The 16511-nt window shown below is 33.8% G+C and overlaps 1 protein-coding gene across 1 annotated transcript; it reads right to left on the bottom strand.

Moving 5' to 3' along the window:
• Positions 1-696: 696 nt before the first annotated feature.
• On the bottom strand, positions 697-6536 carry LOC130641315 (calcium-binding protein P-like). The gene is made up of 3 exons (XM_057448060.1): positions 6380-6536; positions 1148-1505; positions 697-969 (listed from the first exon to the last, which is right to left on the bottom strand). The coding sequence occupies exons 1-3, from the start codon at positions 6384-6386 to the stop codon at positions 867-869; spliced, it is 468 nt and encodes a 155-aa protein (XP_057304043.1). The 5' UTR covers positions 6387-6536; the 3' UTR covers positions 697-866.
• Positions 6537-16511: the final 9975 nt, after the last annotated feature.

The following is a 16511-nucleotide window of genomic DNA, read 5'->3' as shown; positions in this document are numbered from 1 at the left end:
TATTAAGAAAATTTAAAAAGTACGTTAATAAATTAACAAGAAACTTGCTAAAATAATATAAAACAGAAGCCGACGTCTCTGCGACGTTGGTTTTGGTGTTGTTTTTTTCTGTGTTTCAGTGTCCGCATTAAAGAGGTTTTGTTATCAGAGTTTTCTATAGGATCCAGTCGGTGGAAAAAATTTTTTGTCAGTGCCTGCCTTAGGCAGGTTCCATTGTATATGGCTAAAAGATGGTGGAGGCTAGAAATTTGAGAAGAAGATATGGGACCGTCTCATTCGTAAAATACTCGAGCATGATGTGTCTTATTTTCGTTGAAGAACATATTGCATGAAATGTTATTCATATTTTAAATGAAAAGAGAAAATAATTTTAGCGAATACACTTTCGCACATCCCATTCTTTTAAAAATCTCTTCCATGTTGCTTTTTTTTTGCAATAATATATTTCCGATGCAAAATCTGTACAAGTAATTGAATCTGTAAACCTTCTGCCCCTTTTTCCTAATTAACCACGAGAAAATAGAAAATTTCAGCGGATTGCAAAGCCAAATTCATACAAAAGGCGCGAGGTCATAAGGCCTCGGATAATCAACCTAGTTCACAGGGCATCTTGTATCTTTTCTGATATCTCGTCATCCCGATGTGAAAAAGATACAAGATGCCCTGATTCTCTTTTTTTAGAATATATTATTCCTATCCTTCTGCTAGATTATCTGAAGTATCATTTCAAACAAAACATAACATAACTAAAAAAAACTCTTACAAAGAGAGTGTTAAGAGCAATGCAATGTTCATTAACGTAATTACAATGTCTTATATAATATTTAAATGTGTGCAATAGAATTATTCCAATAATAACAACAAAATTAACGTTTCAATGTACCGACATGTCTTTGGCAATTTGGGCACGAATGACGACAATCTTTAAAACCATCGACAACAAATGGTATCCACACGCAAAGAAGTCCCCTATAAAAGAAAAGAACACTTTATCTTATTCAAATTTTCTCCCCAGCATGAGCATAATTTATGTTGCAAGAGTAGTCGAAACCTTTTATATGTTAAAAGCTTCTTAACCCTCTGTATATCTCCGGAGACATTACATTATTATGTAAGGTTGAACCAATACTTTATTAAAGACTCCTACCCAAGAAAACAAAATAAAGCCGCCCATAACCACGTTTTTTCACCAGCTTTAAATGTTATGATTGTTGCAATTTGTGCTTGACAAAATGGACAGGTCATTGCAACTGGTTGGTCGCCAAATACAACAGGAATTGCTGTGATGGGTTGCCCTGTTATGATTGTAGCGTTTTGTTGAGGCATATTGGGTGTAAAACCAGGCTGACCCTGTGGAGGATAGCCAGGCTGCTCTTGTGGCGGATAGCCAGGTTGGCCCTGTGGAGGATAACCAGGCTGTCCTTGCGGCGGATAGCCGGGTTGACCTTGTGGCGAATAGCCAGGCTGGCTACTGGGTTCTTTTTCGACATAAGCTGGTGGATTTTCTAAAATTATGAAAAAAATTAAATTTAAAAATTTTTTCTGGACACCACTGTCAAAAACCACATCAGTGATTTCTTAAATGTTCACGAAGCTCTTAATTAAACCCTTTGCCTAATTACGAAAATTTACAACCTTGCGGTACGTAAGCATTTTTAAAACAGCTTTGTTTTTCAACGTACACACGATTCACAAAAACCATCTCTACTGCAACTAGTGTAAACTCGAACTCATTGTTGCATAGCACAGTATGTTCAATGCAGTAAAACCTTTTACATTGAGAATGTCGCGATAACTGTTTTGAAATAATTTCGCATTAATAATGTTCGCAAATTGCAAAGAAAGGGAAAAGTCTTATATTCATTTGCGATATACTTTTACGACAAAACGCTGTCAAAGCAATACAAATCAAGACTAAGTTGATAAATAATATTTGCCATATTATTGAATTCTTAACTCAAAATAACTTGATGCAATCGTTAACTACGGTTACTTGAACTTCCAAGAGGCCGAGGAGTTTAGTTCGACTTAACGAATGTTTGAGTTAAACGAAGCTTCCGTTAGTCGAATTTAACCTAAATTAAGATTACAAGGTGAGGCAATAGTTACTGGGAAAAACTTAAATTTGGCGATGGAAATGACATGCAATTTCCTTTGTAAATTGAATTTTCTTTGACATTATCTATCTATATTACATCACGACGAAAATATTTTTATTTTTATTACTGGACTTAGAGGCTGTTTATATATGACCCGGTTGGCGGGCTGACCCGTTTAACGATATCTCGCTTGTTTCTCATTTTCCTCATATTTTGCTCATTTGGTTATATGGTCAAACAGGCTGGCTCGGTAGGCGAGATCTCGTTACTCAGAGGCGGGATCCAGGTAGGTGGGATGAACATTATCTCATATTGACCGAAACAAAGCGGGCTAGCCCGCCTAGGCGAGATGGTTTATTATGCTCAACTAATAAAATCTTTTGTTATGAAAATTAAATCTTTTGTTCTACATTGCTTAATGTTTTTATTGTTCAGAGCCAGCCCGCCTAACTGCAGTAGCTTTTTCTTCGTATAAACACAAGTTAAAAGCCAACCCGGCAAGTGAGCCAGCCCGTTTACCCAGCCAACCCGCCTCCATATTCATGAGTAAAGATAAAGAAGATAAAGATTTGTAAACAAAGCTGAAACCGCCATATTGCACGTTCGATTTGTTATTGAAATTGCCATCTCATCACAACTTCTCGTTCGAAGTTGGATGTATGTTGTGAAAAAGCGAACCCGCTGCAAGAAAGTTTTGCGGTTCGAAAGAACCGCGAAAATTTTGCATTTCGCGGGAAAAAACTTTCGCGGACAAGCAATTTGGAATTTTTTTACGGGAAAGAACTTACGCGAACCGATAATGAAGTATTAAAAAACAATATAAAACAGAGGATATGAATGTTGTAATTATTTTATCACAAAAAAAATACTATATAATATTCTTAGTCTATGATTATAATGTCTTCGCAATCTTCCGAAATTTCATTAGCGTTTTGAATGAAAATTATTTTCTCGTTGACGAAAATTACAAAAATTATTGTTTTGCTTCTTTATCACCTTCGTTATAGTTTCTAAGCCTTTTTTTCTCAAAGCCATTCCTATAAACTCACAATGATACTTGTTTTTTGCTTTTACTGAGTAGTTAAATACAATTAATATAAATAGCCTTCACTGGGAACTAAATTTACAAAATAATTCGCGGGAAAAAACTTTCGCGGACATACGTTTTAGAAAAATTCGCAGAAGAAACTTTCGCGGAAAGGCCCCAAAAACCGCGAAACCTAATGCTGGCACTACGATAGCCTAGTTAACTAAGCTTTCTCTTCGAGTTGATAAAATGAGTTTCTCTCAAGCAAATTCTAGACGTGAACGAATGACTCAGCGGAAACCCCGAGTTTAAATTAAACAATGTGACTGATCGCTTCGGAGGCCATTTTAATTTATCTGTGAGTTGTTTACCATGCTTGGCCACATCTTACTATGGTAAAAACGTTATAGTTTACTAATGTTTGTTAGGGTGAGTGAAACCACTCGCTGGAATATTCGATGAAAAGGGTTTCCCCGACATGGACCACGTGAGCAAAGAGCAATAGAATTAGTCATTAAAAAAGCGCGGTCAGATTTTAGCCGCAGAAATATCGTTTTTTCCCACCTTAACTACTCCGATTTCCCGGTGATAAGAAAAATTACGCTGGGTCTCCTGGCTAGCACTACGATTGTATGTAAAATATACTTGGTTATCTTGAGTTAAAGGTCTTATTTTTTACCAACACAGCCATAAAAACTTTGTAAAAATGTTGCTACAAAGGAATATGATTATTTATTTATGAAACATAGTTATTTGTGTGTGGTTATAGTAGTTAATTTATTAGATTTTGGGATTTAGACGTTGCTTAATTTTTGCTACCTCGCCTAAAATTTATTTTGTGGCGAGGTAGCAAAAAGGTTTTTCACCTCTCCTATAAAAACTAAACCCTGCGACTTAAATATTTGCGCTATAGAGGAATAATCTGAAAAAAAATACTGAAGTGGATCTTAACCGAGTAATATGTAGAAAACAAAATCATTGAATATTCTAAAAATTTTAAAATTCAATTCTTAATTATTATTATTGAATTTCCGCGCCCGAAGGCGTAGGAAATTCTTTGAAACCGTCGTTTTTTCTTTTGGAGCATTTTTTGAGAAAAAATCGACCCTGGGATTTCACGTTCCTCTGATTTTTGGTTACCTAAATTTCATTTTACGCCAAAATTGGTTCAAAAATTAAAACTACTTTATTTTCCACAATATTTGGCACAGTTAACAAAAAAAGTATACTGAACATGATGGTGACATCAAAACTTCGATTTTTGGCCACCTAAATCTCATTTTAGCAAAAATTGGTCCAAAAATTAAAACTACTTTATTTTCGACAAAATTCTGCACAGATCACAAAAAAATATGCTGAACATGATGGTGACATCAAAATTTTGATTTTTTGCCACCTGAAATGTCATTTTAGGCCAAAATTGGTCCAAAAATTTAAACTACTTTATTTTCGACAAAATTTGACACAGTTAATAAAAAAAGTATGCTGAACATGATGGTGGCATCAAAATCTTGTTTTTTGGTCAACTAAATGCCGTTTAAGACCATAAACGTTTCAACCATGAATGATAGGCTATAATTTTTGTTCGCAATTTCTTTTAAAGTGTGAGTTTATTTTGACACGTTTCGTTTTGTTTGCGTTTGTTGTAAGATGTAATGTCACTTGTGTGTTTTATCTTCAGAGCTTCAAGCACCAAACCTCTTCGAATGTTTGGCACGATAACAACGAATTAGCAGGTTGTCATCAAATATTTTGGTAGCGAGCGGAAATTCTTAGAGCCCCCAGGGCTTCTTGTTGGAACTTTGAATCATAACCGACTTTAATTGCATACATAAAATAATTTTATAAGAACAACAATATGGCTGAAAATTGTTGAACAATAAAAACAAAATAAAAACAATGGCAAGTCTGGAATTTTACCGATTTTCTCTTTTTTGTGAAAGTCAACATTAAAAATATCTTTTAACGTAGGATTTTTCACAGACTCAAATAATATATTCCAGGTCTCAAAGATTTGTAAAATACCAAGCTTTAGAAAAATTAGGAACACTTTTTTTTGTTATTATAAAAAAGTGTATACACAATACAACTAAATATATAAAACATTAATATTACAGATTTTAAGGCAGCGATATTTTAAAAAAAGCGAAATTTTAACTCGATATTTTTTTAGTATTTAGGCGTTCAAATACGTAGCTCAATATTTTTTGAAAATGTCGATGGTCGATGTTTTGATAACGGCTGATTTGAAAACGAGAACATTTTGGCTATACCCTAAGGTTTTAGACATGCATACACTATCTTTAACGGCGATGTGTAAAAAAGGAAAGGAAAATGTGGAGTGCCACATTGCCACATCACGCATATAGCCGATAAGCATGGCAAGTTTGGTGAGGACGTCTCTCCTAACCAAGATAAGAGCAATTAAAATATACGCAATCCAAAAATTTCAGTCGTTTTAATTATTTTTTTTTTATGACAGCAAAAAATTGCCATTTGCCCGCCCTGTTAAAACAGCTGTTTTTGCATTGGCAAAATATTAACTGAATAGGCTAATCCTAAAATTAGCTTAGTAGGGTAGCAGTCGACGACATTTCAAGCCATGATTTTAATACAAATCAACAAGTTGTTCGTTTTCTTGTTTGTGATTTATACATAAACCTGGCGATATTAATGCTGGTAAACAGACAGCAGCAAAGCGCAATTCATCAAACAACTTACTACAGCAGAACAACTTTTCTCGCATCAGAAAAAAACCGAAAATTTCTCCGAACCTCAGCGGTCCCTGTAATAGGGCCCATAATGCATTACTGTCCTTATTATCTTATTGTTAGAAATCATAATAACCTGGTTCCAAGGACCTTTTTGGTAAAAAAACGAAATCGAAGCTGATAGCTTCTAGTAGTCTGGATACCATCAACTTAGAGGCATCCAGGTCTGCACTGTCTCTATCTACATATCATCAGGCGATACTGAAGATTCTAACTCACGTGGCAAAAATCGAAAAAAAAAATTAAAATCTGAAATTTATCTAATCTTTGATTTCCTTTTCTCGAGTAAAACGTTCGATTTATCAAAAAAAATTGGCCATATTGTGGCCAAAAATGGGTCGAGCTGAAGTATGTTCGAGTTATCGGAGGTTCGAGTTACTGGGAGCTTACTGTAAAGGAAATTGTAAATGTGAAAGAAGAACAGCAGAAAAATGCACAAGTTTTTAGTTTTCCAAGTGAAATACTTCAAAACATAGTCTTACCAGCCATCTTTAGTGTTTGTCGGATGCCACAACGAAACTAATTACTGTCAGTTTTTCAAGCAATTGTCAATAAAAGTATGTTTACATTTATAAGAAGTTCGTGCATATGATATCTCGCCTGAGATATCATATGCATTTTACATGAAGTTACATATTTATTTACTTACGTTTTAGTCTTGTGTTTTACAAAGAAGCAAAAAAAAACTTGCCTCTTTTCAGAAAATACATGAATAACATAAAACATGAATAAAATGTAGTGCGTAAAATATACTCGACGTGTGTATAGGCCTTTCTTGAAATCTGATATAAGATGAACTATATCAACAATAATACACACCCTTTAACGCAGAGGTTTTAGTTAGGGAAGTGTAAACAGTCATTGAACAATGTAAACAGCTAAAAATGAACAAAAGTTACAAAAAGTTTGTTTTTGATTTGGTAATTTGATTCCAAAAATAGCTCCACGTCTGTTTGTCTGCCTGAACTACTCCCGGCATGACTCTTTAGGGGTGGCGCTACAATTTCCAAAGTGGGGGCTCTCCCCTGCTCTTCTAAATTCACGAAAATTCTTAAGCAGTGTTGACATTCTGCATCAAAGATTGGCTTATGGCATCACGAGAGAAATGTTTGTGTTATGGAAAATATCACACGCCGAAGTCTAATTTTCTGATTCTTTAACAACTGTAGCTAGTAAAGAAGACAAAGAATGCGTGAAGAGTTTCAAAAATCCTTTTTTTCGTATTTTCTCACTTGGGTCAAGAAAAAGGAAATAATTTTACCTCTTTTTCCAGGGAAGGGATGAGATTACAATGATTTTAAATATAAGAAAATTATAAATATATATTGAAAGCTAAAAGATGTTAAGCCTGTTAATGCTGCCTCACTTTTAGCTGATGCTTGTAGAAACCCTGCACCAGTGATACTACTTCTCACATTTTGTAAGATATACCCAGCAATTACATTCAGTAAGGGACACAAAATCGGTTCTAGATTATTTAAAGCTTTTACATGTGTTTTGGAAATCTCACATTTGTCTCAAACTAGACAACCGATTAAAGTCAAGCTGGAACCTGCGACCTTTGCGACGCTGGGCTTGGGATGCCCTGGGACTTCTAATTAAAATGAGTAACAACTGAGAAATGTTGAAACAGCTGTCTTTTTTTTTGCTAACTAATAAAATTACACGTATTATTATTATTATTATTATTATTATTATTATTATTATATTATTATTATTATTATTATTATTATTATTATTATTATTATTATTATTATTTATTATAAATATAATCTGTGTCCACAAAAGAACTATTTTTTCACTGCTTGATTGCTTTACACCAACGCGTATCTGATCAACCTTCGTTCCCAGCGCATTTTCCTTTTTAGTTAATTTAATAGCGGCGTAATAACGGTTCAGGGGCGAAGATACCCTGGGACAGATGGTATTTGGTAGGCAATTAGCCAAATTCATACGGCGCGGTCAAGTTCGTCTGAATTCACTTGTAGGGAAAAAAATCATAATGGCGGCGATTGTTTTGATGTACTTGGCTAGATAAATAATAATAAATCGAAGAAAAACGTTGTATATTGCAAAAGTATATAGTTTATTTATGATATCGATTATTAAAGACAATTAATTCTGATATATATCACAACCAAATCTCGGTAGAGGTTAAGGGAAATAGCAAAGCACGGTTTTTTTGTTATGTGGTGTCATTCGTAAAGAGTGAGCCAATGACATAAATTTTTAGGATTTACGTACACGGCACTTTGATTACACTCATAAGCGCAAGAAATGCACACATTTGGTACTTATTACAAAAATACCACTGGGTTTGTTTACAAAAGAGAACAGCCTCGACGTTGTTTTATGTTGTTCTTACAGGTAGCTTAGCTACCCTATATAGCTACATTAAGGATTAAACTACTACTAATTAATTACTTAATACTCAGTAAAATAGGTCAAGTTTAAATATTAAATTTTTTCGCTATAGCTAGCTAGACTAAGTATAAAAGGACAAGGCTGAGCTTTTTAGCTGGGTTTAAAATCAAAACTTAAGAGGAAAATTACATCGCAGTTTTTAAAATTATATTACACATACTACAGAACACCTGCGGGAAATCTCATTGTTCATCAAGTTACCCCATAATGGGTAATATGGAAGATTTCTTCATAAAAAACCTCAGAAACCTTTTCAAGTGGATTACTTTCACATTAACAAAATTGAAAATTTTTAAGATTTTGCGATTTTGTCATTTATTAGTTTTCAAATTTCTCGCTGGAAATTTATAAGGTTCAAAACCCATGTCGCACAGTAACTTTTTCGTCCTTATCATAATGTGATATACATAAGCTATGGAACAACTTTTGCAGGAAAATAAAAACACATAAATAGAAAAAGGTTGTTATAAAAATAATATAAATTAATTTCAAACCGATTAGTCCCTGCAGCCATTTTGGTGTCAGCAGTATGAAAAACTATGCTAAAACCGTAATAAGTAAAAGTCCTATTACTTCAGTAAAAATTGAAATAATGACTTGAAACTTAGTATTACATGTTTTTAGACCAGTTTGATGAAATGAACCCAAAAAATTTTTTTGCTACTATTATAGTTCTTGAGTTCCTGAATTTAGCCATTTTTGGGGACGCCGATAAACCTTTTTTGAAAGCATATTATTTTGACAAGCCATGTGTACAGATAACATTCAAAGTGATTCTCAGGATTTAAAATAATTCAAACAGATAAAATGTGTCCCAGGTTTAGGACCATATACCTTATCCAGCTCTATAAATACAAAGTTGTTAGAAGTTATTTTTTTGTCCACCTGGATCTGCAACACGTTTACTTGCACTAATCGCTCAGCCTGGTGCCACTCACAATTAATCTTTGAATATCTACAGGAACTTATTATGCAAAATGAAAAATGCTAAACAACTGTATTTGCTTTGCAGAAGTAACAATAGGCTTCATCATAAGTCCTGTGAATGTTGGTTTATGAAAAATGTATTATACCTTTATGCTATAAGCGCTCCACTGGATTTGTAACACATTACACTAAGTGTCCTCCGTGTGACACAGTTTACCCTTTACTAAGTCTTAACCTGGACAGAGACTTACGTCTTCCGGCTCCAAGCGAATATTACTTCTGGCTATACTTTCCAAAATTTTGTTATTTCATAAAAGAAAACTGAAAATCTACAAATATTTATTTATGAAAAACAGGTTTCTGTTCGATAAAAGAAACCTGAACATTTGCAGAAATTTATTTATGAAATATAGGTTTCTGTTTGTCGTGACAACATATTTAACCAACATGCAATGCCTTGCATACCTAACTAGCTATATACTCATGTCTTGACTGTTCACTGTTATGGGAGGTCCAAATTGCTAGCAAGTAGCTATCTTTATTTGAAATGACAGAATGCCTTGAAAAATCTTTTGTATAGCTAGCCTTATAAAACTAATATATTTAGCTCTTGTACTTTAACACTTAATTATTTAATAACAAATGTGCCCCTGAAGTACTGGCATGGTATTAGCTAGGTAGCTTAAAATCACAAAATGAATATTATCCAGATGTGACCATCCCTCATCATCAGACATCAGAAAGGCGTTTCTGTTCTTTACTTCTCATTGTGGGGTATCTCAAATTCTTGTAAATCCAATGAAAAAAAATTACTAAGACTTCCTCTCCTTTCCCTTGCACGACTCATGGCATTTCTCAGCATGTCTTCAGTTCGAAGCCACGATTCCTTAGCTTCCAACTGCGTCTCGTTCACAAGTTTCAGCGCTAGCCAATGTGATGGACAACGTCGAGGAACCCTGGGTAACTTTGAAAAAATGTGGTTCTGCCTTATGATTTTCAGATTTTTGCTGCTGATATCAGCATATTTTAGCCCTTGGGTGCCACACCTCCGTATATATAGGAGTTAATTATCTTTAAAGTTTATAAACATGGACAATACAAAGGATGTTAGCAATTATAGCTTTGAAGAATGTTCAGAATGGCTAAAAAATATAGGTCAGTGTGCCACAGGAAATGTTTAAGAACTGCAGATAAAAATTAGAAAGTTTATGCGATATCCTCGTTTAGTAAAACGTCTAGAAGACAAAGCAAAGAAAAATTACAAGTTTAGTTGTAGCTTAGATCCCACAGATATTCCTCCAACTACAGCTACATGGTGTAAAAAGGATGAGGATCTACCACTTATCAATGGAGATATATTTAAGAACTACTGCAAAATGAAAAAATATGGTAGTTTAGGCCAGCAAGAAAAGGCTATTAGAATGTTACAGAGTAGAAAGATAGTAACTGTTAAAACTTTAGTTAATAATTTGTGTACATATGTAAAAGCAATGGTCAAAAAGTCATATGGTACTGAAGCAAGGCCAGCAGTGCTTGTTTTTGAAAATGGGTACCCTCAAATTAATCTTTTTTTGTAAAGTTTTGTGGCTGATTTTTTTACCAAGGTATTAGCATTCTCATATTTCTGTTCAAGCTTTTGGAAATTTCTTTCTGAAACGACAACATCTGGCAAGTCTGTCACTGATAATCTCTTATTGGAGCTCCAGTGTTCACAGCAAATATACCCATTTTTCCAGTTAATACCATCTGTTTTTAAAATCTTCCGATATTGCGATTTTAAAGATTCTAATCTTGGTAAACGATAAAATTTTAAAGGTTTCCCATCAATACCCAAAGTTGTGTGGTTGTTGAAACACAAGGCTGATGCAAAAGACCACTTAACCATTGTTTGTTGTAGTTTTTAGCTAGCTAACGTTTGTAATGACACCTTCCAGTATATTCTGAAAGGTCTCCACCAAGTGTTAAACTATACGATTATGCAGCTAAATGTTTATAATAACGTTATAACATAATATAAAGCTGGACGTTTTGTGTTTAACTCCATTTGCTTCACTTTAGAAGCCCAACAAACCCCCCATTATGGATTTTTTTCCCCACAAGCAAAACATTAGCGCCCATTCCTCCGGCCTATGAATTTGGCTAATAAAGTTGAGGTTAAGCTGTTCAAAAAAAATAAAAATGTCACTTGTATATGAGATGCAACAATAAAGGAAAACTTTTGGGAATAAGTTTTTGGACATAAATAAAATGACTTAAATACTTGAACGCAGTAAATACTTTATTACGATAGGGAAAAAATAAGGAAGGAAAAAAATTGGCAAATAATAGAAATCTGCGAAAAATGTACTCACTGGTGACGTAATTTAGTCATTTTTGTTGACAAATTTTCGAAAACTATATAAATAGCTTATATTCAATGATTTTTTTTGTTCTTATTCTTTAATTGGAACATTTTACCTGCTCTGGTCATCAACTTTTGTTTCGTTCTTTTCTTCTCAGCTCTCTTTTTTCTCTGCTACGCTCAACCGTTTTTTTAGAAGATGAGTGTAGAGGCTGACACAAGACTGTTTTCGTGTTCTCTCTACTATCCGTTTACAAGGTGGTCACTCAATTTTGGACTAGAAACATTGTCTCCTCCCATAATCCTATAACGTTCCCTATCTCTGTGCCTTTGACCTTGTCTCGATTTCATGCTTGGTCACATGGTAAATTGCTGACGTAGTATAAATTTAAGGAATTACAATATATTGGTTGCTGGAATGTTAACTTCCAAAAAGGTTTATCAGTCTATAAAGGGTTTTGAAGCAGGAACTTGTTTCTTATGGTCGCAAGCAAAAAATGGCACGCCTGGAAACCACGCTAAAAAAGAGGATAATACTCCGCTCCGATATAAACAATGAAACAACACACGCTAGAAACAAAATTTGGGTCAGCCTCGTTCTTAGAAAACAGATCGCGATGCTGGAGTGCGGAAAAGGTTCGAGATGCTCTTAAGACGGGTTGGATTTAGACAAGGTGTAAAAAAACATTCTTAGGCTCTAGTGAATTTTTACAAAACTTTATGAAGAAAGGTATTGTACACTCAGTGCTTCACCTGGTCAAGTCTTAAAGGTCAGCCACAAACAGTCTAGCTACCAATTCAACCTTTTTACCTGAAACCTTTAAACCACGAAGCACGAGGAGCATCTTTAGCTCACCCACATTCATTTATTTGACCATTTCGTAGTTTATGGCAGACTGATAACCTGAAATCAAAGGTGCAGCTTAGATAAATTACAACTTTTCGCAACTTGAGCTTCGAAAGTATCGAATGCGCTGGAAGTTTGCGTACACTAGCTTTCCACCAGATTATACATTGCAAAACTGCAATTGCAAAAAAAAAATTCCGTTGATAACAACAAGAAAATCAACGCTGGAATCTTTAAAACGATCAGCAAAAAGTGTTACTTACACGCAAAGAATTCCTCTATAATAGCAAAAAAAACGTTCGCCTTATTCATACTGAGCATTTTAAATTTCAGTCAATATGGTTTGCTACAGTAACATTAAGTTGACAACGAATACAATACAGTTATCACAGTCAAAAGTGTACCGTAATAATAATCTACATGGCCAACTTGACTTTGTAAATCTGAAAAGACCATGCTGCACCGTCACTACACACCATGCTAACAAAAACTTAGTTAGGTTAATACTTATTAAAATATTAGTATCCAGTAATACAAAAATAAAATTGCACACAACCACACTTTGTTACCAAATTTGTACTTAACAAGACGGACATGTCATTGACGCTAGTAGCTCGTAATGAATGTACTACAGGAATTGCTGTAATGCGATTCCCTGTTATGTCAGCTGTCGTTGTGTTTTTGTTAAGACATGTTACCTTATTCCATGAAATTAACGAGTCAAGAAATTAACGCAAATTTACGGTCAAGAAATTAACGCGGTTCAATGAAATTATTTTAAAAGAAGCATTTAATTAACGTGAATTTGAGAATATGCAATATCACACGAAGCAAATTACGGCAACAGTCAAATCCACGGTAGTTAAGCGGTCTCCTCTATTATGGCTTGTGGTCTTGTGGTTATGGAGTTCGCTTCGTAATCACAAGGTCCGTGGTTCGGTTAACAGCGCGGGCATGTTTACTAAGTGTCTTTACGCCCCATGCCATGTGAGGGAAATTGGTAGGCAATGCTGGTGTATACCTAATGTATACATTCCGAACACAGGACCCACATTAATAACAGTGTTTCAAACACTGAAGTTACTAGGGTATAAATATTCGGAATAATAAAAAAAATTACAAGGCGGTTTGGAAATCGAAATAAAAGTTGTTTGGAAAGACAATGTTAAAAATTGAAAAATTTAAGGTTCTTTCAGTTAATTTTCCACTTGAATCAAATTATGATGATACAAAAGCTATTTTAAAAAGGATCGCTGAAAAACAGAACACCGTTGAGCTATCGTCCGATGAGGAGGAAATAGTAGAAAATTTGTAAAAAAAATTATATTTTTGTGTTTTTTATTCTTTTATATTGTAAAAAAGTTACCAAATTAACAGTATATTAAAGAGTCAAATTAACAGTCTTTAAATTTTCACTGCATTTAATTAACAGTCATTAAATTAACACGAATTTTGAAAACCGCGTTAATTTCATGACCCGTTAATTTCATAAAATAAGGTAGGTGACCTTGTGACGGATAGCCAGCTTGACTCCTCCTGCCATCTTTTTCGGTGTGAGTTGGCAGGTTTTTCAAAAAAATTAAATTAATACACCTTCACGATAATTCGGGAAAACTAACACTCCATCGCAGCTTATTTTGCGATCGGAGGATATAAACATTACACTTTTATAAGAGTTTATTAAGGAGAAAACACGTTTTTTCGTGATAACTTTTTTTGCCGCGGTTTGTTTTTAATGAAAAGCATACATAAGTTGTATCTTATTATTATTAACGTTTCCTGAAAATTTGAAAGAAATTGTGACGACGGAAGTTAAAAAACTGGAGAAAACACGCTTTCGTCTCTAACAAACTCTCATAAAAACACGATTTTTACCTCCTTTTTTTCGATATTGTAAAACGATGGAGAGCTGTAGGAACGCATGTACAATTGAATTATCGTAAAGGTGTATTACAGTTTCATCATTCTTGAAACTGCCTTTTTTCTTGTTTACATTATACCACAGCTACAAAACAAAAACAAAAAATAGATATTATCATGTCAAGTTTATTTTAGACTCGAAATCAACCAATAAGAGCACAGCAATTAAAGTAATTAACATTTCTTCATCTCTTTTTAAAAAGTTCGCTTTTAGTTACATGTTTCTCGGAACATTTTGCAATTTTCTAAATCTTCGCTTTTTAAAGTACAGGCAACAATATTTCTAGAAATTGGTAGGAATTGCTATCGATATAAGTATTTTTCTCTATACTATTTTACGGTTTCTTTCACTTTTTTTGCTGCCCAACTTGACTTTCGGTCTATGATCTTTTATTATCACAATATCTCAATATTCTGATCATTATTTAAGGTATGGTCCGCAAATTATTTTTATTTTTTCATGTATAAGTAGTTGCAATGACATTCGGTTTCTTTTAATATAAAAGGGAACCCCTACATGACAAAAATAATGAATATTAAATAGTCAGTTTATTATGTTTCAGGACCTTACCTTAGCAACATCAGTAGCATAAGAAAAGTATTCAAAAAAAATTCAATTTCTCTTCATACCAAAGCAAGTAATAAGGCAAGCATTTCCATTAAAATAGGGAAAACTTTTTGCTATTTAGTAAAATATGATGCACAAGAAATAAATGAAATTCAGTATTACAACGTAATACTAGTGGACATATAAGAAAAGCAGTCTCTACATATGTATACACAAGCAGTCCTATGCATGGTGTGTTATGTTATATACAGTGTTATGATGTGATAGACACGCTTATTATTTTATTATATTTATTAGATGCAAAACTTAAAATGAATACAATTGTTGCTAACGTCGCCATGGTCTTTTTAATTATTGGCAAGTCAGAAAACGCGACCAGTACGTTTTAAATGCCTTACTTTTTTAGCCTACGTATCTGCGAAAATAGGACTTTCAAATTGCATTGTAATACTGGATAGTTGATGGTTTTTGTCAATTGCAAAAAATGATTAAATAGGTATCCATGAAACAGCTACCTTCCTCCTCGGAAAATTAACCCCTGGTAAGTTGACTTCCAGTAAATTTCCTCTCAACACCACCTTATCTGGAGGGATTGACTCCTGATAAATCCCTTCCCTAATACTCTGCCCTTTAATTTAGTATTAGTATTAGGGACCATGAGACACTGGCAACAAAGACGACCCTAACTGCTGTATAGTATCTATTATGTAGATAGGAGATGTGTCAAAGCTTTTAAAATAAAAAAAGGATTCCCATTTATATCTTATCACTTCAATCTCTTGAAATTTTTAGTGTATTGCAAAAAGAGGATGCTATGGTCTTTATTGTAAGTTAGTTTAAAGAAGTCTCTGCTCTTCCTGAATTTTTTATTTGGCATTAAATCGTGTTAAGAAAATCCTGTTGAAAGAGAAAATCTCCCAGGGGGAGGGAACCAGACCCTTTTGCACATGAAGAGACATGCCTATTACCGATTAAAAAGCTGCCGTTTCACGCACACTATGATCCCTAATCTTATATTCACTATTTTGCCCATATTAGGAGTTAAAGATTTCTCTCACTAGAGACTCTTCTTGTACAATTAGTGCTTCTAGTCTTTGTTTAACAGTATTTTAAATATTTGAAGAGAAATCAAATATTTAGAGGCAGAACAAAAAAGTTGAATAAATTATCGAGAATCATTAATATAAAGAAAAAATAAAACAAAGGAAGTTTCATCATTTTCTGCCAGCCTGAACAAATTTTCTAGCTGGATTAATTAGTTGACTTACTCAACATCAAGTTACTTCATCCTTTTCGATGGAAGCTGAACATTTTAATAATTTTTGTTATTACTTTTCTATATTGAGTTTAAAACAGGTAAGAATTACTTAATGCGGATGATCTTCACTGTCCCTTTTATTTTCAAAAGAGATAGATTGACATACACAGTTAGTTGTTTTGCAATATTTTTGGTATTATACCTTTTTCAGGTACTTTGAAAGCAAGTCTACCTAAAGAGCATTAAAACTTAGGTTTGAATTTAAAAAATTGAGTTGTGGATTCCCTCTTTCTCCTCTCCTTTTTTAACAACTCTTGTTTTTAAAAAAT

This window comes from Hydractinia symbiolongicarpus, chromosome 4 (genome assembly GCF_029227915.1).
Source record: "Hydractinia symbiolongicarpus strain clone_291-10 chromosome 4, HSymV2.1, whole genome shotgun sequence".
Taxonomy (NCBI): domain Eukaryota; kingdom Metazoa; phylum Cnidaria; class Hydrozoa; order Anthoathecata; family Hydractiniidae; genus Hydractinia; species Hydractinia symbiolongicarpus.
The sequence above is the reverse complement of the archived record's forward strand: the minus strand, read 5'-3'. Positions and strand labels throughout refer to the sequence as shown.